The 26,307-nt window shown below is 48.2% G+C and overlaps 1 protein-coding gene across 2 annotated transcripts in view; it reads left to right on the top strand.

Moving 5' to 3' along the window:
• KARS1 (lysyl-tRNA synthetase 1) overlaps positions 1 to 26,307 on the top strand; it is a 273,069-nt gene that overhangs the window by 104,627 nt on the left and 142,135 nt on the right. For both annotated transcript variants that reach the window (XM_069635464.1, XM_069635463.1), the window contains one exon: positions 12,162 to 12,335. In XM_069635464.1, coding sequence (XP_069491565.1) covers positions 12,162 to 12,335 — 174 coding nt within the window. The remainder of the gene's footprint in view (positions 1 to 12,161; positions 12,336 to 26,307) is intronic.

Here is a 26,307-nt window from a genome sequence, read left to right as displayed (position 1 = left end):
AAGCTTGCAACTGGCAAACTTCAATTCCGGTGGCTGTTAGTAATGCACGCTGGTGTCCCTCTCCACGGTCCTACGGTTTCCTGCAGCAACTCTGAGGAAATTCAACCAGCTCCGAGTTGGCTATCCAGGTGGCTTACTTTGGAATTGATTGGTCCCACCAACTCAAAGGGAGAAGTCGTCCTTTGTAGGGCTTCTCTGTCGATGCGAACTTGGCGATTCGGACCTGCAGCAGGGCTTCACTGAACAAACCAACGGTCCACGAGTTGCAGCAATCATCCTCTTCAGGCGCTTCTTTGGTTCCTTCGTCCAGTGGTCTACTCTGCCTTCGAAGCCAAGAGACTCTCCTCTTTTATTCAGTGTTCTCACATTAATTCCAGCCTAGCTGTCACTCACCCAGCAGGGTGGCAGACCTTGCTGGACAGTCAGCCAGCCAATCACCACAGAGTGCATTTGGGTCTCCTAGGAAACTAAGCACAAGAAGTTTTGGATACCTCTATCACTTCCTGCCCACCCCAGACACTCGGGTGCCAGAGGCGGTCTTTACTCCTGAAGCCCGCCAAAGGCGAATGAACAAAGATGCCAAACCTGGTTTGGCGCGCAGAGAAAAACTCTAGAAGGACTTTTCCACAAAGAAATAGCGAAAAAAGAAGACCGGTACCTGTTTAAACAAAGGAGGCTCAGACGCCATCTTGAAAAACATGGCTCCCGTGATTTAACGTTACCGGAACTACGAATAGTTTGCAGTCGGGGAAAAATCATGGTAGTTTGTTGTAAAACCACTGCCACCAGCCATTCTGAGAGGAAAGGGTAGAATTTGACTGCTACATCAGTATCTAGACACAGGGGATACTAAGTAACCCCACCAGCACTCTATTGTAAGATAGGGTGTGCTGGGTCTAGGAATTTAAAAGACTAGTAAAGTCAATTTCACGTTACTTACTCTAAAGAGCTGGGGGTCTCTAAGGTGGGAGGAATTGGCACATTTATGAGAATTCTCCCTAACTCCCAGCATTTTTACAAAGTGCCTGGCTCTGGTGGCTGCCCATCTGTGACTACAGGGAATTCGCGTGTACCCATAGCTTGACGACTGGCTCGTTCAGGCCAAGTCGAGAGACATTGCTGTCGATCACACAGAGAGGACCGCAGGGCTGCTGATGGATCTGGGGTTCTCGGTGAACTATTGAAAGTGTTGCTTGATTCCATCACAGGATGCGCTGTTCCTGGGATACAGGCTCAACACGGTATCCTGCCTGGCAGCTCCCTCGGAGGAGAGGATAGCGGGCATCCTGGGCAAGGTGCAATGGCTGTTAGCACTGAAGAGAGCCACAGTGAGGACCAACAAGTTGCTGCTCGGCATGATGTCGTCCTGCATCTACCTGATCCGACTCTGCAGGTTGCAGGTGCGACCACTCCATGAATTTCTAGATGCCCGTTTGATCCAGGTGTCCAGAAGCTTCAAGGACCGGATTGTGCTCGACGGAGTTCTGTTGAGCAACCAGGTGGTGGATCGTGTACTCTCAACATCTCCGGGGGCACAGACTTCCAGAGCCCCCTGTACCAGGCGACGGTCACAACGTATGCTTCCCTGGAGGGTTTGGGAGCCCAAACCGGACGTCTCCACGCCAGAGGCCTGTGGCTGCCAAAGGAGAAGACGCTACACGTCAACGTCCTGAAACTACGGGTAGTGTTTTGGGCCCTCAAGTCATTTCTTCCGTCCCTCAAGGGCAAAGTGGTGGGTCTTCATGGACAATACCACCACAGTGTTTTACTTCCGGAAGCAGAGGGGGGGCATCATACTCCTGGTGCTCTCCAGAGAGGCGCAGCAAATGTGGCTCTGGGCCATCGCCCAGGGGATGTTTATCATGACTTTTCACCTGGCGGGAGTAAAAAAAAACTGTTGCTGATTCACTCAGCAGGGAGCTGAGCTCTTGTCACGAGTGGGAGCTTCGTCAGGATCAAGTGGGCAACCTCTTCTGCAAGTGGGACAGTCCCCAGATCGATATGTTTGCGGCGGCGACGAACACCAAGTGCCAGAGGTTCGCCAGCAGGTTCCACCAGCCGGGGAGCATGGGGGACGCATTTGCCTTCTCTTGGGGAAGGCTTGTTCCTGTACGCGTTCCTGCTGTTGCCACTACTACGAGTCATCGGTCAAATCAAACGGTGCCGTTGCACGATGATCCTCGTTGCTCCAGCGTGGCCGAGGCAAATTTAGTACCCTGACCTTATCAGCATGTCCGCGTCCCCTCCAGTCAAACTACCAGTGTTTGCGGATCTCCTCGCCAGGGGAAGAGGCACAATCCTGCACCACGACCCAGGATCGCTGAACCTGAAGGCCTGACTCCTGCAGCATTATAGTTCAGTGTTTACGAGCTGCCTGCAGACTGCAGGGAGGTCCTTGCCAAGGCCAGGGCGTAATCGACTCTGAAGTGTTATGGACACAAATGGAAGTGGAAGATGAACCCTCTGAGGGTCACCGCCACACAAGTTCTGCTGTACTTGTTGTCGTTGGCTTAGTTGGGGCTGGTGCACGCCTCCATCAAGGTGTATCAGGCGGCTATATCCCGCTACACCAGGTCTCCGGGACGTTCTTTCATTTGGTCACACCGTCTAGTCAAGGAGTTCATCAAAGGTCTGTTCCTTTCGTTCCCACCGGTGAAGGTGCCTGTCCCGGCGTGGGAACTGAAGGTGGTGCTGACTACGCTCCTGGGGGGCCCCATTCGAGCCGATGCATCAAGCTCTGCTCACGTTCCTGTCTTGGAAGACAGCTTTCCTCGTGGCCATCACCTCTGCCAGGAGAGTGGGTGCGATCCAGGCCCTGGTCCTGCAAGCTGCCTTTATTTGACTTTCCACGAGATGAGGGTGGTGCTACGGATGCACCCCTCCCTCATGCCCAAGGTTCCGTCGGAAGTTCATCTCAATGAACCCTTGGTGTGTTAGCCGTACATTTTCTGACACCTTCTTCACCTGCTGAAAGGACTTTGCTTTCGCTGGATGTGGCTCGAGCGCTGAAGTTTTATGTGGCCCGCACAAAGAGTTTCTGGAAGACTTCTCAGCTTTTTGTGAACTTTGGTCCTGTGAACTATGCGAAGGCCTTGTCCAAGGCTTCCATCTCCAGGTGGCTCTCCGGCTTCATCAACCATTGTCACCAGTTGGCAAACCGACCGCCTCCTGGCCATCCCAGAGACCATTCTACCAGTGCGATCGCTGCGATGACGGCGTTCCTGTCTGGTGTGTCCCTGCTGGACATATGCAGGGCTACCACGTGGAGGTCTATGCACACCTTCACGAAATTCTACTGCATTGACAGGGATTCCAGAGAGGAGTGCAGAGTCGGCCAAGTAGTTCTATGCAACCTGTTTGTTTGAAGGTGAGCCTGGTGAGGAGGTCACAGTAATTGCTTCTGTTGAGCCTTGCCACCTCCTGTGGTTGTGTATGTACTGCTATGTATTTTTTTATTCACGAGCATGTGAATCCATGCCAGACCTCATGCTTTAGAATGAACAAGTTACTTACCTGTAACTGTTGTTCTCCAGCATGGATCTGACATGGATTCACGTGCGAGTCCTCCCTCCTGCCCCTGTGCAGCTCTTCTTGGTCATACTGCCACTTTACGTGCTACCAAATCTGAAGATGGCTGCCAGGGGAGGGGCTTAGGGATAGGGCAGTCTTTGGCTGGGGGCAGTATGTTCGGCAAGACTGTATGCAGTACCCTGTGGGAGACTGCACCAGCCTTGTTCTCTTGGCAATAGGTAACTCAACCTTTGGTATTACGCATGTACTACACAAGTTGGTAGAATGACCGAGCAGCCAGGCTCATCTCAAAAGGGGTCAATGTGAGCTGTAGGGTTGTAACACAGAGTTTCACAGTGACAAATATCCAAATAAACTGTTTGAATAAGCCTTTGTTAGAAGGGAGCAATATATGTAACCCAAAATGTACTTCAGAAATGATCAGTTTCAATAAATCAGTAGATACCCATTTGGGATGGCACACTGACACTTTCTATACCCTGTGGTGACTTAAATAGCTAGGACATTGTGGACATTGATATATCACTGGCATATTTAGAGCAATACTGAGTTTGGTGTCAAAGGGAAACTAGTTGGGGAATAAGACAAATGGAAACACACATTCTTAAGCAGGTAAGTACTTTTGAAACCCCAATGCAAAGTAAATTAACCCTTTCCCAGCTACACAAGTTATAGAATACCACTACGGTCTCAGATACCTTGTGGACTTTACTTGCTTCTGTGGTCCAGCACTCTGTTGAGGTGGCTCAGGCTTGGTAAATCCAGCTTTGAGGGAGTCCGGACGTTCTTCCTGGAGCTCGGGTCTGACTTTACGATGCTCTCGATTCTGGTGTTCCTCTCCCTGCAACTCGGTTCCTGCCTCAGCAATAGAAGTACAGCCAGCTTTGAGAGGACTTCAAGACGAGTTTGTCTTGGGGTCGATTGGTCCCACCAACCCAAGGTGAGAAGTCGTCCTTTGCAGGGCTTCTTTAGTTAAGGCGAATTCTGAGCTTCAGCACTGCAGCAGGGCTTCACTGGGCAAACCAACGTTCCAGGAGTTATAGCAAGCATCTCCTTCCAAGTTTTTCTTCGGATTCCTTTGTCCAGTGGTCAACTCTGCCTTCTGTCTAAAAGACCTCGCCTTTTATGCAGGTTTCTCCCATTCATTCGCAGCCTAGCTGTCACTCACACAGCAGGGAGGATGTCCTCCAAGGACAGCCAGCCAGCCAATCACCTTTGAGTGCATTCCTGTAACCAAGGAGACTAAGCACTGGGAGTTTCGGGAACTGTTAGGCAAGATTGGGTGCAGTATCCTTTGGAAGACTACAGCAACCTTGACCTCCTGGCAATGGGTAACCCAACCTTTGCTATAAGTCTGTACTACACAGGTTAGTAGTGTGGCTGAGCAGCTAGGCTTATCTCAAAAGGGGTCAATGTGAGCAGTAAGGTTGTAACAGAGTTTCACAGTGACAGTTATTGAAATAAACACTTATCTCAAGGTTTCTTGATTAAACAATTATTAATTTATTTAACAGTTCTATAAACCTTCTTCAGAAGGGAGCAATATATGTAACAATTATAATACACTTCAAAACACACTGTTACTCCAAATCAGATGATACCCATTGGGGATGGCACACAGACACTTCCTACACCCACACGTGACTTAAATAGCTAGGACACTGTGGACATTGATTTATCACTGGTACATTTAGAGCAATACTGAGTTTGGGCGCAAAGGGTTAGATCGGGGAATAAAACAAAGGTTAACAAATAATTCATAAACTGGTAAGTACTTTTAAAACCCCTCCAATGCATCTTCTTTGCAGGTAAGTAAAAGTCTTGCACAATGTTTTTAGAAAAGTTTGTAAAGATAAGATTCACTTGAAGGGCCACAAGATAGGAGGCTTGTGAGGGGACAAGCTGTAAGCAACTCTGCCAGGGCAACAAGTAAGGGTTACAGTACTTTTGGTTAGAAGAAATAGTTACAGCTGGCTACTGTTCCTGTGTGGCTCTGCAGATCCTGTTGTTCCTGTGCCTCGATAATTGGGACAAAAGGGAAGACTTCTGGGGACTCCTGCAACACAATGGAAAGGTCAGCGGCAGCAATGGGTAAACATCAATTCAGCGCCACTTTGTGGTTTTAGCTCCTAGCGTCTGACCGCAAATAACACTGTGGTTCTCGGATACCACTTGACTTTCCTCGCATCTGGGGTCCAGCACTCTGTTGGATGGCTCTGGCTTGGTCAGTCCTGCATCAGGGAAGTTTCGGAGGATCTTCCTGGCGCTCGGGTCTGACTTTAAAGCGATGCATTCGATCTGGTGTTCCTCTCCCTGGTACTTCGGTTACAGCAGCAACAGCAGTGGAAGTACAGCCAGCTTCGAGAGGATGTCCAAACAAGCTCACTTTGGGGTTGATTGGTCCCACCAACCCAAAGTGAGAAGTCGTCCCTGCAGGGCTTCTCTAGTCGAAACGAATTCCAAGCTTCACTACAGCCGCAGGGCTTCACCGGGAAAACCAACGGTCAAGGAGTTGCAGCAGGGGTCTCTTCCAAGCTCCTCTTCGGATTCCTTCGTCCAGTGGTCGACTGCCAAGCCAAAAAGCCTCACCTTTTTATGCAGGTTTCTCCCATTTATTCCAGCCTAGCCAATCACAGCACACTTGTCGAACAGCCAGCCGGTTAATCACCTTTGGGTGCACTCCTGTAACCAAGGGCATTGAGCACAGGTAGTTTCGGGCACCTCGCTCACTTCCTGCCCCTGCCAGACATACTGGAGGCAGAGGCAGGCTTCATTCATGAATCCTGCCAAAGGCCCAACGAACAAAGGGATCAAACCTGGTTTGGCGTGCAGAATAAATCTCAAGAGGGACCTTTCCAGCAAGAAATGGCAAAATAAAGAACACCAGGGCCATTTTGACAAAATGGGCACCCATGGATGCCTTATTGTAGCTGCGAACGCAGCCTGCAGTAAAAACACACAATGGTACTAAAAAGTAATCCACTGCCACCAGCCATTAATTGTAGACCGGGTAACATAAACATTTTACATGAGAAACTAGACAAAGGGGATACTAAGTAACCCCTCCAGCACCCTATGGTAAGATAGTGTGTGCTGGGTCTAGAAAATTAGAAAATGTTAGTAAAGTCAATTTCACTTCACTGCTCTTGGAAACAGCAGTTTAACCAAGAAAAGGTAAACCTTTGGGAAATCTGAAAGACTTCCCTGTGTCACTGCACTGAAGGTGCCGTGTGTCGCAATGTAAAAAGATGATGCCTATGGAGTTTGTGTTTCTTTTGGTTTTGGAGTATGTCTTCTCTCTCGCGTTCCAAAGCAGTAGGGACAACGAGATTTGGAAAGAGAGGCTTTGCGGTGCGAACTAGGATTCTCCCAAAACTAGAGCCGAAAGTCAATGTAGCAACACTCCAGCATGGGTACCAAGGTACAAGTTGGTCAGTCCACTGGAGGGCCCAGGGACACTTCAGAGAAGGCTTGTTTGCAGGGCACCAAAAAGGCTTTGAGTGTGATTGCCCCTACCACTCAAAAGAGTTGAAGCACCTTTTGTAGGTTTGCAGAGATCGAAAAGCACCTTTTGTAGGGCTGCTGTGATGATTGTTTCCCCAGTAGCCCGGGGCAGCAGTGATATCTTCACTCAGTCCCCCACCACCAACAGGGACGTCCTGTTTACCCGCTGCAGCGGTCTAGTCTTTCCTGCTTCAGACACCTCACTGGAGGACATGCCCCCTTCTTCTCTAGCCTATCCGGATGTACAAACAACAGCTCGTCGCGTTGCTACTCTCTATCCAGTTAGCCCACGCATCGTACGTTTGCATAGGACCTAGCTCTGTCTATTGATAATTCACCTTTCCCTTCCATTCATACTCTTATTTCCCCTTGTTACAGACCGCACACCTCCCAGACTCTGTAAACAATGCCCGACTCGGAAACCGAAATCAGCGCCTCATCCAGGTTGTCCTGTTTTCCTACCGCACGGTAAGCGTGTGTATGGACTAGAGATTATAGACCTCGGGTTCGATCTCTTTGTTCCCGAGTGCTTTGCATTGCCTTGCATTGCTTCATTTTCCCTCCGCTTTCCCAACATAGGAACGCTTGCAAGCGGCTGGTCAGCCTTTCCGGCAAACCCTTCCTCGCAAGCTAGAAACTTCCCGAGGTGCAGTCACCAGAATATTATGGTAGGATTATGTTCCATTTCCCGGCATGCAAACCTCCCATCAGACATACAAGCTAACATCTGATGCATCATATACTCTCTCTCTTTCCCTCCAGCTCTCCGAGACCTCTCTCCTCTCTATTTTGATAATGGGTCTTCATTTCTAAAGGGAGGATTAATGGCTGCCTGCCAGGGGTAAGAGATTAGGCTTACTTTTGGGACAATTCCTCAGGAAACCAATCCCTCACTCTAACATCCACTTCTCCTGTCCCACGCAGCTGACGGCCGGTAGGATCCAGTTCCAGCTTGCACGTTTTTCACTGATCCAGGATCTTCTTACCACCAGTCTGGATACTTTGGAGACTGCGCATATGAGACCACGCACCCCAGCTGCTCCCCACAGGGTTTTTTCCCCCTTGGGGGTTTCCCTAGGAGCTTCTCCCTGTCCCAGCCTCGGAGCTGACACACAGAGTGGTTTTCAGGTAGACTCCTATACTCGGCTACCACCGGCAGCTGCCCTTTTCAGACAGAGGTGGTGGTCTTTCAATTCTTACCCAAGGCTCATTGTGTTTAAAGGATACTGTGGCATAACATCTGTGGAGATCGAGCGCAATGTAGGGCTCTACCGGGACAACAGCGGGCTCAGGGTGCCAAACCTTCTTTGCGTGGTTCCAGACAGCCTTGGATTTGCTTCGCTTCTCAGGATACTTTGCTCTGTGTATAGGTTGATTCAGATCCAAGGGTCATCTGCGGGTCTGCACTCAAGAATCCCTCTACATATCCTAAAAGTCCAGGGCGGGCTTGCCCATGGCTGGCCAATGTGATCTGTCCACTCATGCCCACTAACAGTAGTCCAATCGGGGACTACTGCGTGTCTCACGTACACAGGCACACCAGACATGCTAGCACCAGTAGTGTGGCTTGGGACCCGCACTTCCTACCCATGTGACCTGCATTAGCCTCCAAAAAACTCCAGCTTTCGCGGGAGAATGCGTGCCCAAATAAGGACTCCCCGGGTCACAAAGTGCAAGGGGAAGGCCAACAGACAAAATGGCTGAAGACCAAAGACCTCGTAGCACGGCCATGACTGACAATAGTCGCAATCATGAGCCGCACTTGTTAAGCTTGGTATGGCTTGGTAAAAGTTGATAAAATTACATGAAAAAGTTTCTGCTGCCACTAGTCTACTCCTAGGCACATTGTCCAGTTACCAAAAAATCCTTAAGGGATGTCTAGGGCCCGAAAACGCAACAAAGTCAGTGAGCGTTACTGTAATGTACTATGCAAACTGAAATGCAGTTGCCAAACATGGCAACTTAGTCCAAACTCTAAGAGAAACGATGTTTCCCAGTACTGACTGTCAGAAGGACAAGTCAGTTTCCCCAGAATGGGGAGCGCAGCTGAAGGCTGTGCTTCACTGGCAGAAAGTCAGGACAGGAGGCTGAAACAAAAGCAAAAAGTTGGGGGCCACAAATATAAACGTAAAATAGCAGGAAGTTAAATTTTACCGAACAACCGTGACTTTCATTTCCTTTTGCGATCAACAGGCTGGCAGGCCACTTCAGGGCAGGCCTCGAGCTCACACCACCAGGGCAGTGGCGCTACTACTGCTTTCCTTTCCGGGATTCCGCTGCTGGATATTTGCCGGGCAGCTACCTGGTGATCGGTGCACATGTTCACCAGATTCTGCAGCAGAGTCCAGTGTTAGGCAGTCTGTTCTTTCTGAACCTGTTTGCGTGAGGTGCGTATCCAGTGCTAAGTTCTCAGCAGGGAGCTCCACTCTGCCTGCATGTTATGTTTTAATACTGCTTTGGAATCTATTCACAGCATTTGAATCTATCAACAGCATGTGAATATATGAAGAATCCAATTCTGGAGAAGGAATAAGTTACTTGCCTTTAATTCCTGTTCTCCAGCATTGGTATCTGTTAGGGAGAATTCTCATAAATGGCTGATTTCCCTTACCTAATGAGTCCCTCGGCAGCTTTGCTGGATTTCTAGGATTTATTTGTCTCACCTGGTAAGAGTGTGAGCCTTTTTCCCACTCTTACATGTGTTTTGCTGTGTGTGTTTTCACTTTTTGTGTCATCTTGAGCACTGGAGCCTCACCTACTCCATGGCCTCATATATTATTGTGTGTTACACAGCACCTTCAGTGCAGTGACACAGGGTTGTCTTTGAGACTTCCCACCGACTCCATTTTCTGGGGCTGACTACTGTCCCCAGAAAAGGGTAAAGTTGCCATTAACTTTACTTTAGTCACTTTAAACCACAGACCCAGTACACCCCATCTTACATGGAGTATTGGAAAGGGTTAACTCTTATCCCTTTATGTCTGTGCCTCTTGGAGCATTGTTTCGCTCCCTGTACATTGACTTGGCTAGTGGCAGTGGTATCTACCCTAACTTTTCTACCGCGATTATCTTATATAAACGTGGTAATGTTTTAGGCTATTATATTAGCCTTTAATATAAAACTGCTTGACCAAATACATTTTATTTTGGCTTCGGCTGGGTTTATTCGACATTTCTTTTTGTTAGTTTTTCTCGTCTTTTTCTCTGTGCGCCAAACCGGGGATGATTCTTTTGTTCACTGTCTTTTTGCGGGCTTCTGCACAGAAGCCCTCATTAAGGCGCCTGAAAGTCTAGGTAGGCAGAATGTAAGGGAGGGATCTTCGGACCCCTGCCAAGGGTTCCCTTGGTAACCCAAGTTGCACTCCTGTTTTATTGGCTGAGCGGACTGTCCTTGCCGGGACAGCCACCCTGCTGTGTGATTGACAGCAAGGCTGTATGAATGGGGCAAAACTGCTTAAAAAGCAGGTCTCTGGGACTGGAAAGGCAGAGTCACCACTGGATTGAAAGAACCAATGAGGAACTGGCAGAAGAGGACCCCTACAACGACTAAACTGTCCAGTGAAGCCGTGCTGCAGGTCCGAATCTTCAGAATCCGAAGACGGAGAAGATCCCTCAGGAAACTTCTTCCCTTGAGCTGGTGGGACCAACCAGTTTGCCCAAACTGCAAGCCAGGACCCCTCCTCTCGTCGAATTCGCTGTACAGAGCTACAGTTGGCCGGATAGCCAGGAAGGTCGGACCCTGCTTGGGTTTTAAGGAGTGAACCTTTTATTCATTGCTTTTCTGTGCTGCTGGTTTCTTCCCTGGGTAGTGGTAGTGCAGGACCCTCCAGTCTTCCTACTTCTTGTCAGTCCGACAGTCGCTTCAGGAACCGTGAGCCTGCAGGAACTACCAGTAACGTCCGCCTCAGCTACAGCTGCCTCTCCGTTTTAAGGTACTGTGCAAATCCAGTTGTCCGTTTCGTTCAACCACGGTGAAAGTGTTTGAAATCTTTCTCCATTCCGAGGGCTTGTCCTTCTCTTCTCTTTGAACTAACTTTTGTATCAACCAACCTCGTGCGGAAACCATGCCACAAACTTTACCGCTAACTACCCTGAACTGTGTGATCTTGAGCAAAAGACTTTTGACCCATCCGTTACCAAGTATTCCAAGCCTAACCACAGGAAATATATACTTATTATTATTTATTCATTTGTATATAGTAATTAAACTTTTACAAACATTTACTTAACATATTCAATTACATAAATAAAACAATAGTCACTCAATACAAATAAAATACAACAGTACAAATACAACAATACAAATACTACTGCCTATTAAAACTCATACAATAATTCAATCATTTTAAACCTGTATCGTCTGAACCAGTGTATCATCAGCAATGTAATTCATCTACATCAGTTTTATCCCTATATGTAACACATTTAATGTCAGTTAATCTAAACACAGGGAATATATACAGCATGTGAATCTATGACGGATACCAAGAACAGGAGTTGCAGGTGAGTAACTTGATCCTCCAGTATTTATGTTAAAGTGTGATTCCTTAATCTTGTCCTGACTTTCTGTTCACCATTTAGAATTGCAAATGTCTGTTCTTGAAAAGGCGATTCGGTGTAAGGGTTTCTATGTTTTATCGACATGAGTTTTTTCGAAATAATTATTTTGAAGAAATTATTTCGAAACCGCTCATCAAACCTTTTTTATTTATTTCAGGGGCGGGGGCTCCTCTGTACCCGAAACCTCCCTTCCTATATTAACCGTACCCCAACCCATTACCCACTCTATATTTTGATTTGTTTAATCAATGTCATTTTATGTTAAAAATTGCATTGAAAAACACCTGGGGATGAAAGAACGTAATACTGTATAAGGCCCCATGGGCTCCTTATAGTATGTCTTTGCTCTTATTTTAGATAATTCCTCTCAATCCTTTCTCTTTTCTGGTACCTCACAATGTAATCAATTTGATGTGAAGTTAAGGGGTGGAGAGGGCAATGTTATTTGCACATAAGAAACTTTAAATAATTGATGTATTTTTTTAGAAATTGTACATGGGGTGGTGCTACAAAGTGATCTCCAGTGGGGCCTGGTTAAAGCGAAGCTCACACTGTGTTTCTTTTAGGTATGGTGAAACACATCACAGGCGATTACAAGGTAATGTACCACCCAGAGGGACCTGAAGGCCAAGCCTTTGAGATTGACTTTACCCCTCCATTCCGGAGGATCAGCATGGTTGAAGAGTTGGAGAAGGTCTTAGGAAAGCCCCTCCCAGACACACAGCACTTTGAGACAGAAGGTGAGTCGCGAACATGATTGTCACTCTTGTGCCATGTAGAGGTAATCCTGGCCAGCGGTACAAATACGTTATGTAGGCCAACTGCACGTAATACTGGGCTAGATCAAACTGCATATGAAACAGTCAAGAAGTTACAATACAAAAAAACAATAATAAATGACGGGGCTGTTGTGTTACTCCTATCTGAGCACAGCTATCCTGGCCCAGAGCAACATTCCACTTATCTCCACGTTACATAGCTTATCCCAAACTGAGGAATGGGCTACTTCTTTGAGCATGGTACCTTTTTTTAAATCTGTACTGGAGCAAGCCACACTTGACTTAACTCTAGTGTTTGGAAAACTATTTCTTGGTGTCTGCTATTTAACCTAATTCCTTTGAGACCTCCAGAATAATTGTGGGCTCTTTCAAGCAGACCACCTTACCCATTCACACTAACTACTGCTGCAATTCTAAACCTGCACTCAAAGGCTGCTGCTGGAGGAGTCCCTGAAGTTTTCTGCACCAGCATCCTTTTGATGCTCCTTTGGATCTGATGCCAAATCTCTCCCTCTTCAAAACACCAGAAGGAGCAGACCATGGTGCTCCTTGTTAGGAAAGACTTTCTTATTGCAACTTTCAATCCATGGAACTATATTCTGTTTGCTCGGTTTTTATCCTGTCTTGACTTTTTGAAGGACTTCACTTGCCTTGTTGCTCTCATGTTATGGGGAAACAGATCCTTCTTTCAGACTATCAATACAGTTTTTTTCCTTTTTGAATTCTTGTACTTTTATGTTGCACACATCTCATAATGTAGTGCGCAATGGGGGTACTTTTTTTTTATCACCCTATCTTTTTACACAGAGGGTGTGTATGGTTCATTTTTATATTTGTCTAAAGACAAACCTGTGGCATCAGTTACATTTGTGCATTATTTTTGGTGTGCACATTTGCATTTACTGCGTATGGCTACTAAACGTGGTTAGCGCACTAAAATGGCCACGCCACAGTAATTTCACTTGCTCTTTAATGACTTGTAGTCGTTAATACTTGCAGGCTGTCAAATCGGCCTCGATAATGCACAGGAGGGCCACCATTCTGCTACAATGGTGTTCCTTCTTTTTTCACCATTTCTCATTAGCTTGTTATGAAGTTTTGTCTTTGGCGGGAATCCTTTGTATTCCCTGTCGAGGCGTCAGAGTGTCTGAGGAGGCAAGAAGCGAGGGAGGAGTCCAAAACTCTGCAGCCCTTGTCTTTTACCTTGCCTGAAAGGAGCCAGTTCCCACTGGGAGGCTGGCTGTCCTTATTGGACAGCCAGACCGCCCCTTTCTGAAAACTGCTGGGAGAGTTTGCAGAAGTTATGCTGTAGTTCCTGATAGACTCCGATTCTGGGAGCTGCTGAAAAGTCGACCACTGGAACTGCAGAGGAAGAAAAAGAAATGATAGCTGTGACCATTTCCAGCTACAGAGAACCTGCTGTGTAACCGAAGCCTGATGTAACCCTTCCAAGCGACCTGGGGGGGGGGGGGGGGGGTTCCTGAGTGCGATGACTTCTACCCAGAGGTTGGTAAGATCTGCAAAACAAGGCAGTGTGCAGTGCATAGTCTTTCAAAGTCTGAATCTTGCAGAAACTTTGGACTCCTGCTGGACCTCCAGAGAGACAATTGGAATCCCTGAAGTCTCCCCTCACCAGAGTGTAGGGCGGAGAGGGTGAGGAGAATCTGACGCGCGATATTCGTTCTTCATCGGGCTCCTGTAAAAAGCTGCCAAATACAGATCCACAAGAAACTGAGAAGAATCCTTTGCTGGAAGCCTCAGACGACGACTGCTGCTGCAAGTTCCCATACAGTGTCCATTTCTTTCGTCCCCAGATCAAGAATTACATGGTCCGGATCCTGTGCTGCTGCATCCTGAAGGCATCCACCCAGTAGCTCTTCTTTTCTCCGAAGGTACTACCTTAATTAAGTCTTGTGGGAATCCTGTGAGGCTGAGTGGATGATTCGTGTGTTTGGGAGTTTGCCCATAACATTCGCCCAGGCTTAATGCTAGAACGCATATTGGGAGCCTTCTGTGAAGTCCCTGAACACTTTTAACTATCTCTGAAGTGAATACTTAATTGTTAAAGATATCCTCTGGAACTCTTACTTTCCTGCATCGGAAACCCTATCCTGACCTGCTTACAGCTGGCTCCTAGACCACTAGGGTCCCGCTTCTGACTGAGAAAACTCATGCTCTAGATTGGAGAAGGACTGCAATATCTTGAAAACTATACAAGTGTAAAACGACTTACTTGTGTTGGTAACTTATTATATTTCAGAGATACAGTTACAAGTGTTAGAAAAGTTATTGCTTACCTTTTTTTAAGTTGCTGGTGCACCTTTTTAAAATGTATATACAGTGCTTTACTTACTTTAAATAGTGTCCCACTTCTTAAAAGTAATTATTTTGGTACTGTTTTATTAGTGTTAACTGAAGGGGTGTAAAAGCCTACCAATAGGTTTACCTACTTTGAATAACTGATTGTCATTCTTAAAGTGTACCATTGGGGTTTGCTTTCCCTGATCTGCTTAGTGCATTTCTTTTTTTTTTTTTGTTAATCTTTTTTCAACATTTCCAAGAAACAAAATATACATCACCAAAAATTCGAACAGAGTACAAAACATAACATTCAGCTTTACATAGGTACGGAAGCACAATAAGTCCAAAGCATGTAAACATTTTGAAACGGGGGGGCGTGGCTAACTGGCCATGGAATAGGACGTGCTGCGTGAGGAGCTCCTGATGATCCGACTCTATTTTTGCCAAAGTTACCTTTTGAAACTGCAACGAGCGCCTAGAGCTTTGGGGATCAGGCGTCGGAAGCCGTACGCCAAGTGAAGTTCGCTGGAGAAGTTCATAGTCCCCGGGAATCGTGAGATATACATGTTTTTGTTGGTACGGCTGTGTGGGCGCTTCGGCACCAAGATGGCGGCTAACAATGGAGAGGCCTCCGAGGAGAAACGAAACTGATTTCTCGGAACTGCAGGACATGGCTGCGGTAAATTGCCCGGAGGAATAGTACAATAAGGAAATGTGGCGAGGTGTTCGAACTAGCATCATGAGAGTGCCCGGCCTGGCATACGCTAATGGAGCCTCGGCGATCTGACTGCAGGAGGGGATAGCATTGGATGCTTGGGTGACGAGGCCTACGGAAGTTGAATGAGGAGTGTGAGGCCATAGCCCATCCCTAAGAGAATTCGAAGTGCCATCTCGAATGTGAGTTAGGAGACCTGGGAGCCAGACCATTGTCGGACTGAGGACAGTGCAACAGCTGCACTAAGGCGGAGGCGTACAGGAGTTGAGGGCAGCGCCATGTCGGCGAAAGGGTTGACACAACATGCAGTTGTGGGAAAGATTACCCTTGGCGATGATGGGGCGGGGGGGGCATGCTTAAGATGGTAGTTCTGCCCAGGCTCCTGCATTACATTAGTAATATCCCATACATAATAGCCAAGAAGTTTTTCAGTAAATTGAACAGCATGTGTAGGGATTGCCTGTGGCACGGTACCCGAAATAGTGCCGTTTTGGAAACTGCAGAACTTTTATGAAAAAGGAGGTATCAGACTGCCTCATTTTGAGGTTTATTATTTGGCGGGACAGTTACAGTATGTGGCCAAGTGGCTTTCTGATGAAGTGACCCCTGAGCACAGGGTGCTTGGACAGGACTGCGCCCCGTTTTATTTGAAAGAAATGATTTGGCTGCCCGAAACTGAAATGAGGGGGCGTCCTGCGATGTTGAGGCTTGGATGGAAAATTTGGCGTAGGGCTTGTCGTTTGATGGAAGTCCCATGCCCGTGCCTCCCGCAGATACCGCTGGTTGCTTTGACAGGAGGGGATGATCAGCTGAGGGCGATTGTGAGGACCTACTGGGAATCGGTGGGGCTGGCAACGCTAGGCGATGTTTGGCAAGAGGGATCCATTAAGGAGTTTATAGAACTCAACGAAGAGGCGGGGCTATACACGGGCCAATATGTCACGTACATTAGACTGGTGCGGATGATTAAGAACACCTGGCCAGAGACAGTTTTGATAGAAGAACCAGATGCAGTTTTGGGAACAATATATGATATATCCGAAGGTGGTCATGAGATCTCGAGACTGTATGAGATGGTGATGGTTAAGGCGGGGAAAGATTTGACACATCTGAGACTGGACTGGGAGGTGGAAGTGGGGGGCCCCGATGGAGGACGGGGTGTGGGAGCGTGCCCTGGGCTATCACAAAAAAGTGTCTAGAAATGCCAGATTGAAACAAATACAGCTGTATGTAACGCATAGGGCATACATGACCCCCTCGAGGATATTTAAATTCCGAAACGCTGGAATACAAGTGTGTCCCAAATGTAACCTGGAAAACGCTGACATGACACATATGTTTTGGTCGTGCCCGATTATTAGGTGTTACTGGGGAGAAGTGGCGCAGAAACTAGCTGATAAAGGGGTTACTCTTGTCACAGACACTGCCTGGGCCTGCTTATTGGGCGGGTTCCCTAGGCCACGGAAACTCAAGCATATTGAGAAACTGAGAAATCTGGAGTATGTGCTTGCGAAACGTAGGATCGCCATGGGGTGGAAGAAATGCCACAAACCTAAGGTGGATGTATGGTGGAAGGACTTGCAGAAATGGGCGGAGGCTGAAACGGTGGCATAGCAAGAAGCAAGTAGTCGGGCTGATGAAGGGGAGGCGGGCACCCTAGTGGCTTGGAAAACGCTAATAGCAGAATTGTTTGGAGTAATATCAGATCCAACAGACTCCGAAGAGAACGAAACCCGGCCGCATGTGCCAAACATTGATAGGGATTGACAAATAGGCTCACGGGGGGAGGGAGGGATAATGGGAGCAGTGATTAAGATAACTTGATGTGTAATGGAACTATTATGATTATGCTACTTGTTTGGTTTTTGTTGTTTTGTTTGCATAAAATCAATAAAAGAAATTAAAAAAAAAAATTGAAACCTCTCCGATAATATAAGATACATTTTGTACCACTCTCAAAACAAAACACCTAATCCCAAAATAACTTAAAAAAAAAGAAATAATAAAATTGCAACACATAACAACACAGAAACATAAAGACTACACACAGACTACATAAAACCGAACAAAAACAAAACTGGGGGGAATCCTCAATCAATGCACATAAATAATATCAGATAGTCGGATTCAACAGAAACAACTAATCTTCAGACACACAGTCACCATATAGATCTGTAAATGGTTTCCAAAGATCTCGATATTTATTCTCCTTTCCTTGTCTCACAAACATCACCCGCTCAAAGTTTGACAATACCAACCAATCATTAATCCAATTCTCCACTCTGGGCTTCTTCCTCATCTTCCACACCATCAGTATTTGTTTGACTGCAACCACAAGTGCTTTATCAATCAATTGCCCATACTGACGAGCAACCGCACAACGCCCCTTCCCTGACAACAGTAACACCTGCATAGGCATCCTGGGAAAACGTATCGATAAGATCGCATCCAGCCTATCTAACATACTCACCCAAAATTCTAACACCCGAGGACAATACCATAACATATGAAACAACGTTCCTTTCTCCTTCCCACATCCTCAACATAGGTCATCATCATTCAATCCTAACTTATACATACGCAATGGAGTCCAATACAGATGTCCCAACACCTTCAAATGAATCAATCTCAACCTGAGATCCAACCTACTTCTATAACCTACATTCCACATATATTCCCACTCCTTTTCCGTAACATCACAGCCCAACTCCTGTTTCCACCACTCTAATGTTCCCCTGTTAGCATCGGCATCAAGCTAATATAAGTACAAACCATTCGTGGCAATGACATAAGAATCTGACCACCCGCTGATACCACCTCCAACGGTCCCGACAACATTGCCAATCTTTCACCCATTAGAGCTTTCAACTTCGTAAACCTATTCAGTTCCCTCCCTGCCAAATGAAACGTCCTCTGCAACTCCTCGAATGATAATATACGGCCATCACGCACCACATCACTGATGCATAAAATCCCTTTTGAGATCCAACTTCTCCAACAAAAGGATTTATTGGCAAATTGTAAAATCGGATTAAGCCAAATAGACGCTCCATAGTGCAAGCACAAGTTCCCTTGAAAGAGACTCGACCACCACACCAAAACCTCTTTAGTCACCGCAATAGTCGGAAGTCTACTATCCCTCCCAGGCAGGCACCCCATCGAGGTAACAGCATGTAATGGAAAACCATTCAATTTATACCTTTGAATAAGCACCCACAAGGGTTCTGGTCCACTCCCCCCTGAAAAATAATATGCAGCTTTTTTCAATATAAACCCTCCATAGTAGTGTTCCAAATCTGGGTACCCAAAACCTCCATTTTTAGTACTACGTGTCAAGATAAACTTAGGAATCTTAGGTCTCTTTATCTCCCCACAGAAAGTTTTGAAAAACACGATCTATACTAGCCAACATTTTTTTCAAAAATTTCAGAGGCAAAGATTGCACAACATAAAGTACCTTTTGGTAAAAGAGTCATTTTAATAGCGTTGACTTTAGCCCAAAACCCCATCGGTAATCGCTCCCACCTCCTAATATCCTTACTCAAGGTAGCCACCAATTTACTTACATTAAATTCCACCATTGTTTTGACATCCTTAGTCAGATAAACACCCAAGTATTTCACATGTGATGTTGTCCATTTACAATGCCAATCCAAAAAATGACCACGCACACAAGTACTAGCAATTGGAAACACCTCAGTTTTGTCCCAATTAATTTTATGCCCCGACAACTCACTCACCCTATCAAAGATATTTTTCAGTACCACACTACCTCGCTCAGGATCCGCAAGAACCACCACCATGTCATCTGCATATGAAAGGACTTTAACTTCCACATGACCAAATTCCAGGCCCCTAATACCTCGTTCTCCACGAATATATGCAAACAATGGCTCCAAAGCAAGATTGAACAAGTAGTGCATTTCTAAAACAGTCTTGGAGCTAATACTTGTCTTGGAGTTGCTTGAAGCCACTCTGAAAAGTATACAGGTCCTTACTTACCTTGAACTGCAGATAGACTTTGCAAAGGCAGCTAGTGTTCTTGTTTAACTTAGAATTGTATAATACACTTCTGAAAAGTATAATTGGTCCAACTATCTATGCCTACATTAGTAATAGTGTAAATGTTATGTACCAATAGGTTATTTTATTTATTTATATTGCATTTGTATTGCGCTTACACATCAAGTAATTTGTGTTTCGAAGTGCCCACAGAGCAGCAGGGAGGGAACATGGGAATTAACATTTTATTTTACTGACCTTGAATAGCTGCTGCTCTTCTTCTTTTTATTTTTTTTAATTTTTTTATTAGCATTTGGTTTTACAATTGAAAAACTTAGCTTTTTAGCAGAATATGACAAATTGTCTTGAAAATAGAAGAAAAATAAAATGCAAGGAAGCATCGAGAAAAAGAAAGGAAAAATAAACACCCAAGGGAAGCAGGGAAAGTTCTAAGAGTAAAATGATGCGTCCTTAGGGAGGTGTGGTGCTATCTCCCCCAACGGTTACATCTGCTTCATCTTTCCACATAAGTAATGCTTTCAAATATCCAAGGACAGCTAATACTATCCCAAAAAAGGATTGCTGCCCGCCATTCAGCTACTGTTCTAGTTGTACATTTCTAAACAGATTTGCAGATCCATCTGTTTCTCTGGCTGTTCAAAGTAGGGCAGAACATGATTGGGTGCTGTAGGGTTTCCATTGGCTCTCTACACCACCTACATACATAATCTCTCTGGTCTCTAGGTTATCTTGCTTCCAATACTTCTTTGGTAGGCATTAGGTTCATCCTCAGTCTCATGAACTCTCTTCTGCGCCTTCTACTCTTGCCCTATGTTTAAGGTTTTTCTGTGCATACAGCTTTAGAGATCGAACATAGTCTCTGGTGTAAATCCAATCCAAATCCAAAAGTTGTTTGTTGACTTTGGCAGGATTTGTCATTGGGGTCTCTTCCGAAGTATTTAATTCGATCAAAATGGACAGACAACAGTTTTTCCAAGTTTTTTTATTGGAGTGCCTGATTCAAAACCTTAAAGCCTCCTTCTCGATTGTTTAGGAGGCATTTACGAAAGAAAGCCAGCATTTTCCATTCCACAGTTGACCAGAGTGAGTTGAGACCCAATTCTTCTCGCACTGAATCAATAGGGGTGCACGATGAGGGAGCCAACACCTGTCTCCAGTAAATACCCTCCAGTTTTAGCCAGAGGTCTTTCGGAAGTAATAATGTAGTTTCAGAGCCATAGGTTATGATCAGCACAACCTTCATGGTGTAAAAGTCAATGGCCGGTTGTAATGTAAACTTACAATGTTTCTTCACAATAGTTTTTCACTGCGAAGTAAGGTTTCTCATTTTTAATCTTTATCTGGTCTCCTGTGGTGCTTCTACTGCGCTGTTATTGATACTGATTCCCAAATACACAAAACTAGATACTTATGCAATGTTTTTCTCCTTTGAAGAACTATGCTTGCTTCCCAGAAGGTTTATGGGCAATTTTTCCAGAGAATGTCAGGATTTTTGTTTTTGCCACGTTTACTTTTAGGCTGTTTTCGTCCAAATAGGGACTTTAGTTTCTGTTAGACCATTTCTCCAGCATGGGGTCTGGCATGGATTCACATGCTCATGAATATTCCCCGTCGTCAGGCTGGGAATCCTCGGTAAAGAAAAAATCAGTTTGTTTTGTTTCTGAACTGTCTTTCTACTAATAACCAATCACTGGTCTCTGGGTCATACTGCCCCCAGCCAATGACTGCCCTCTACCTAAGCCCCTCCTCTGGCAGCCATCTTCAGATTTTTACCGCACCTTCAAGTGTTTGGAGTCCTCGTGCTATAGCTCTCAAGCTTTCACTGCGTTTTGCGATTTTTCGAAGAGTTTACTCTTATATTTTCGGTCAATCGAGCCTCAAGCTCCACCGATTCTACTTCCGAACAATGGGGACCCGTTTGGGAATTTTTCTACGCCCCTCAAGGGCGAATTTTCGTCGAGTTTTCACTTCTTGGAGGATTCCGGAAGATCTTTGAGGCCTACCATGCGCGGTCATGGCCAGGACAAAGGAAACACGACATCTGTTGGATCCAAGCTGTTAAGGAGCTGCCCTGGATGTGGGCTACAGAAAGTCTTCAAGGAAGATGAGCACACCCGCTGCCTCTACTGCCTTCACAAAGACAAATCGCACATGGAGAAGGACTGTGCGTTCTGTAAGAACATGTCCGACCGGACAATGAGGGATCGTCGTACTCGACTCACCAACTAGCTGAAGGGGAAGAGCCCAGGAGCAGGTGAGAAGTTCGAGCAGTCTTCTAAGACCTTTGAAGGCGCAACGGGGGCCCAACAAAAGGCAAAGCACTGCGAGTCCGTGGGCATCGCGAGCGCCAATGGTTCGGGCTCTTCGGCTGCCAGGCAAGGCGCGATCCATGAGCCAACGCTCTGGCTCGGTGAAGAGGAAGTCTGAGAACCCCGATAAACTTCGGGAGAAGTCTCGGTCGATCCCGACAGACAGCCAAAGGGGAGTGGGTCAGCGACCCTCTCCCTAAGGTGAAGGCCTCAGGCGTGCCTAAGGTCGGGAAGGCCTTGATTCACCCGGCGAAGTCCTCGATTGAAGGAGTCGTGGCGGCCCTGGCAAGGTCGGTGGAGGCTACTCCAGTGGAGACGACTTCCGGGCCTAGAGTTTCCCTGCCACCCCGGAGGGAATCATCTTTTCAGCCTATCGAGAAGACCCCCGTGAAACCCCGGGAGGAGAAGGAGGGGGGGGGCACGGTAGCCATAACGGACACAGATACCGCCTCTGAAGATGAGCTGGCTGGCGTCACAAAGATCCTGGACAAGAGGTTTGAGGAAGTCGGGTCCTACGGGAAGGATCCCGACGAGGCAGATGTAGAGAGAAACGGTAGAGCCGATGAGGAGCTGCGGGCCGTGGAGGAGACTGAGGACCCCACTCTCCAGCCGTCGCGCCCGTCGCAACCGATGCCTATGTCACAGGACCACTCGGGAGCAATCTTGATGGCTATCCAGACCCTGTGTATGGAGATGAGGACAAGGTTGCCCTTACCCCCAGCGGCCGATCCAGCGGCGCCTGGACCGTCGGGAAGCCCACCGAACAAGCGGGGGCGAATCCATCCTCCCCCCCCCTCCTTTCCAGCCTTTACCTCCTTCCCCTCCACCGAGGGATGAGACGGGAATGGAGATGGGGACGGACGACGACAGTGGTGATGACGGGACGGATCTCCCATCACCCCCTGCCCGGGCCTCCCCTCCCGACGAAATTGGCTCTTTCACACCATGATCGCCAGGGCATCGGAGCTTTTTCAGCTTTGTCCCGAAGAGCAGATGGAGGGTTTCCTCTAGCAACGACGGGAGGCCAAGAGAAAGACCGTCCTCTCAGGACCATTACTGGACAACATCTGGGACGAAGGACTGTCGCTGCTCAAGAACCCGTCCACGGCTCCTGCGAAGAGGGACCGGTATGAGAAGTAGTACCTGGTCCCAGATTCCGCCCCAATGTGCCTTAGAGCTCAGCCGTCCCCGGATTCATTGGTCTCTGCAGCGGCCAAGAAGAAATCGGCAGGGGCGACGGTATCAACTTCCAATTCCCCACTGGACGGCGACGGGAAGAAGCTGGACATCATGGGACGACGAGTCATGTCGTCGGCGGCGACGACCTTCAAATTGGCCCTCGCGATCGTGGCGCGCTACGACAGGGAGCTGTGGTTCAATATCGCTCCCCTCCTGGATTTCCTGCCAGACAAGAAGGCGGAGGCCCTTGAAATCTTACAGGAAGGCAAGGTGGCGTCGGACCACGCCATCACGTTGGCCACGGACATCGCCGACACGGGTTTCGACAGATGGGCAACAGCGTTTGCCTTCGCCGACGCGGTTGGCTCAAGGCAACCGACTTCCGTCAGGGCGTTCAGACCAGGGTTCTGGACATGCCCTTTGACGGGAACAACCTGTTTGGCAAGGCAGTGGACGAGTAACTGCAGGCCATCAAGGCGGACACCGAGGCGGCCCGGGCATGGGTTCTCCATCAACGACGGCTGTCCTTTCGGACCCCCAGAGGCAAGTCTCAAGGTGCCTCCTTTCGGACCCCTAGAGGCAAGTTTCAAGGTGCCTCCAAAGAATTTAGTGGTGGTTCCTCATCATACTGCCAAGCTGCATGCTCATCGTCGCAGGAGGCCTACAGAGGCCGCAGCAAGGCCAGAGGACCCCGTCGGCGTCGCCAAGGAGGCCAAGGCGGCAAGGCCTTGGCGAAGCAAGATTGAACTGGCTGTGACGTCAGGCCCTCACCCAAGAACCCCGGTGGGAGGCCGGCTGGCGAATTCATCGGCACGCGGCAGTCCATCTCCACCGACCGTTGGGTGCTGGATGCTTTCGGGGTGGACTTTTCTTGCTTCTGGGGTCCCGCACTCGGTTGAGAGGGCTCAGGCTCGGTCAGTCCTGCTTCCTGGGAGTCCAGAGGATCTTCCTGGAGCTCTTGGCCAACTTAAAAGCAACGCACACAATCTGGTGTTCCTCTCCCTGGCTATTCGGTTTCCAGCAGCAACTCTGTGGAAATTCAACCAGCTCCAAGATGGATTTGGAGTTGATCGGTCCCACCAACTCGAAGGGAGAAGTCGTCCTTGGCAGGGTCTTCTCTGTCGATACGAACTTGCCAAGTTCGCACTGTAGCAGGGCTTCACCGGGCAAACCAACGGTCCAGGAGTTGCAGCAGGCGTCCTCTTCAAGCTCTTCTTCGGTTCCTTCGTCCATTGATCAACTCTGCCTTTCAAGCCAAAAGACTTGCCTTTTATTCAGTTCTCCAGCATGTGGTCTGGCATGGATTCACATGCTCATGAATATTACCCGTCGTCAGGCTGGGAATCCTCGGTAAAGAAAAAATCAGTTTTGTTTCTGAACTGCCTTTCTCCTAACCACCAATGACTGGTCTCTGGTTCATACTGCCCCCAGCCAATGACTGCCCTCTACCTAAGCCCCTCCTCTGGCAGCCATCTTCAGATTTTTACCGCATGTTCAAGTGTTGGGAGTCCTCGTGCTATAGCTCTCAAGCTTTTATTGTGTTTTTTGCTATTTTCTAACAGTTTTGTTCTATTTTTCGGTCAATCGAGCCTTAAGCTCCACCGATCCGTCAACCGACTAACGGGGACTGGTTTTTCTGAACTTTCTAGGCCCCTCCAGGGCGTTTTTGGGTTTTTTTTTTGTTTTTTTTAATTTAATATTTTTTTTCATTTATTTTATCAAGCACCGTTGGTATGGGCTCTGCGGCAGCCAGGCCGGCCGCAGCGTTGCCGACACCGTCAACCACGAGCCAACGCTCCGGCTCGGCGAAGAGAAGGAAGTTGGACAACCCAGGTAAGCTTCTGGAGAAGACCCGGTCGACTCTGACAGAGAAAGCGAAGTGGGAGCGAGGCGTTGACCTCCCCACCCCCCCTGCCCCCACGGTGAAGGGCTCATGCTCGGCCAAGGTCGTGAAGGCCCAGGTTCACGAGGCTAAGGCATCTATTTAAGGGGCGGTGGCATCCCTGGCGAAGGCCACAGGTGCGGTCCCAGTGGAGACGACCCCCAAGACCAGAGTTTCCCTGCCCACCCGGAGGGAATCGCCTTTCCTGGCCATTGAGAAAACTCCTGGGACGACAATGCTGATCATCTCCTCCTGACAGGTCGTCGAGGCCAGGTCCTACGGGAGGGACCCCGACGAGGCGGACGTGGAAAGCGACGATGGAACCAACAGAGTGGCAGGGCGGCGAGGAACCAGAGGACCCCAAGCCACTGCCGACGCTCCCGTCGCAACCGCTAGCACCACCGACAGACATGTCGGCGGACATCCTAGAAGCTATGCACACCCTGTGCTCGGAGATAAGGACACGGATGCCCGTGCCTCCGACGGGCAATTCAGCGGCGCCTGGACCATCAGGGGACCCGCCACCTACGTCCATTCGCCTCCACCCGGTCATCCTTCTCCTCCATCCCCTCCACCGATGGACGAATCTGAATCGGAGACGGTGGCGCCGTCACCCATGGCTACGCCACCCGACGAGATCGGTTCTTTCCACGCCATGATCTCGAGGACCTCAGAGCTATTTCAGCTGAATCCCGAGGAACAGAAGAAGAAGGGATTCCTTTCAGTGCCGAGAGGCCAAGAGGAAGACCGTGCTCTCGAACCCGCTGTTGGGTGACCTCTGCGACGAAGGACTGTCCCTCCTGAAGAACCCGTTCTCCGCCCCGGCAAAGAGAGACCGATATGACAAGAAATACAGGGTGCCAGACTCTGCACCGAAGTGTCTCAGATCTCAGCCGTCCCCGGACTCGGTGGTCTCGGCGGCCAGGAAGAAATCTGCAGGGTCGGCAGCATCGACGTCCACTTCCCCGCCGGACGGCGACGGAAAGAAGCTAGACACCATGGGACGACGGGATCATGTCGGCGGCAACGACCATTAAGGCGGCCAACTCTCTTACCATCGGGGCCCTTCATGACAGGGGGCTTTCGTTTAAAATCACCCCTCTCCTGGACTTACTTCCGTACGACAAGAGGGCGGAGGCGCTTGAAATCCTACAAGAAGGCGAGGTGGCATCAGACCATGCCATCACGGTAGCCACTGACCTCACAGACACCGGTTTCCGCCAGATGGGCAACAGTGTTTGCCTTCGTCAGCGTGGTTGGCTGAAGGCCACCAACTTCCGTCAGGACGTCCAGACGAGGGTACTGGACATGCCCTTCGGGGTCAACTTGTTCGGCAAGATGGTGGATGAATCTCTGCAAGCCATCAAGGCAGACACCGAGATGGCCCGTGCCTGGGGCACACTCGGCCGTCCTTTCGGGCCTTCCAGAGGCAAGTCCCATGGTGCCCCCCCAAAGGATTTGTTGGCAACTTGTCATTGTACCGTCAACCATCCCGTTCCTCGGCCCACGAAGCCTACAGGGGCC

This window comes from Ambystoma mexicanum, chromosome 1q (assembly GCF_040938575.1).
Source record: "Ambystoma mexicanum isolate Mex_15411 chromosome 1q, UKY_AmexF1_1, whole genome shotgun sequence".
NCBI lineage: Eukaryota > Metazoa > Chordata > Amphibia > Caudata > Ambystomatidae > Ambystoma > Ambystoma mexicanum.
Note: the sequence above shows the minus strand (reverse complement) of the source record. Positions and strands in the feature narration are given on the sequence as shown.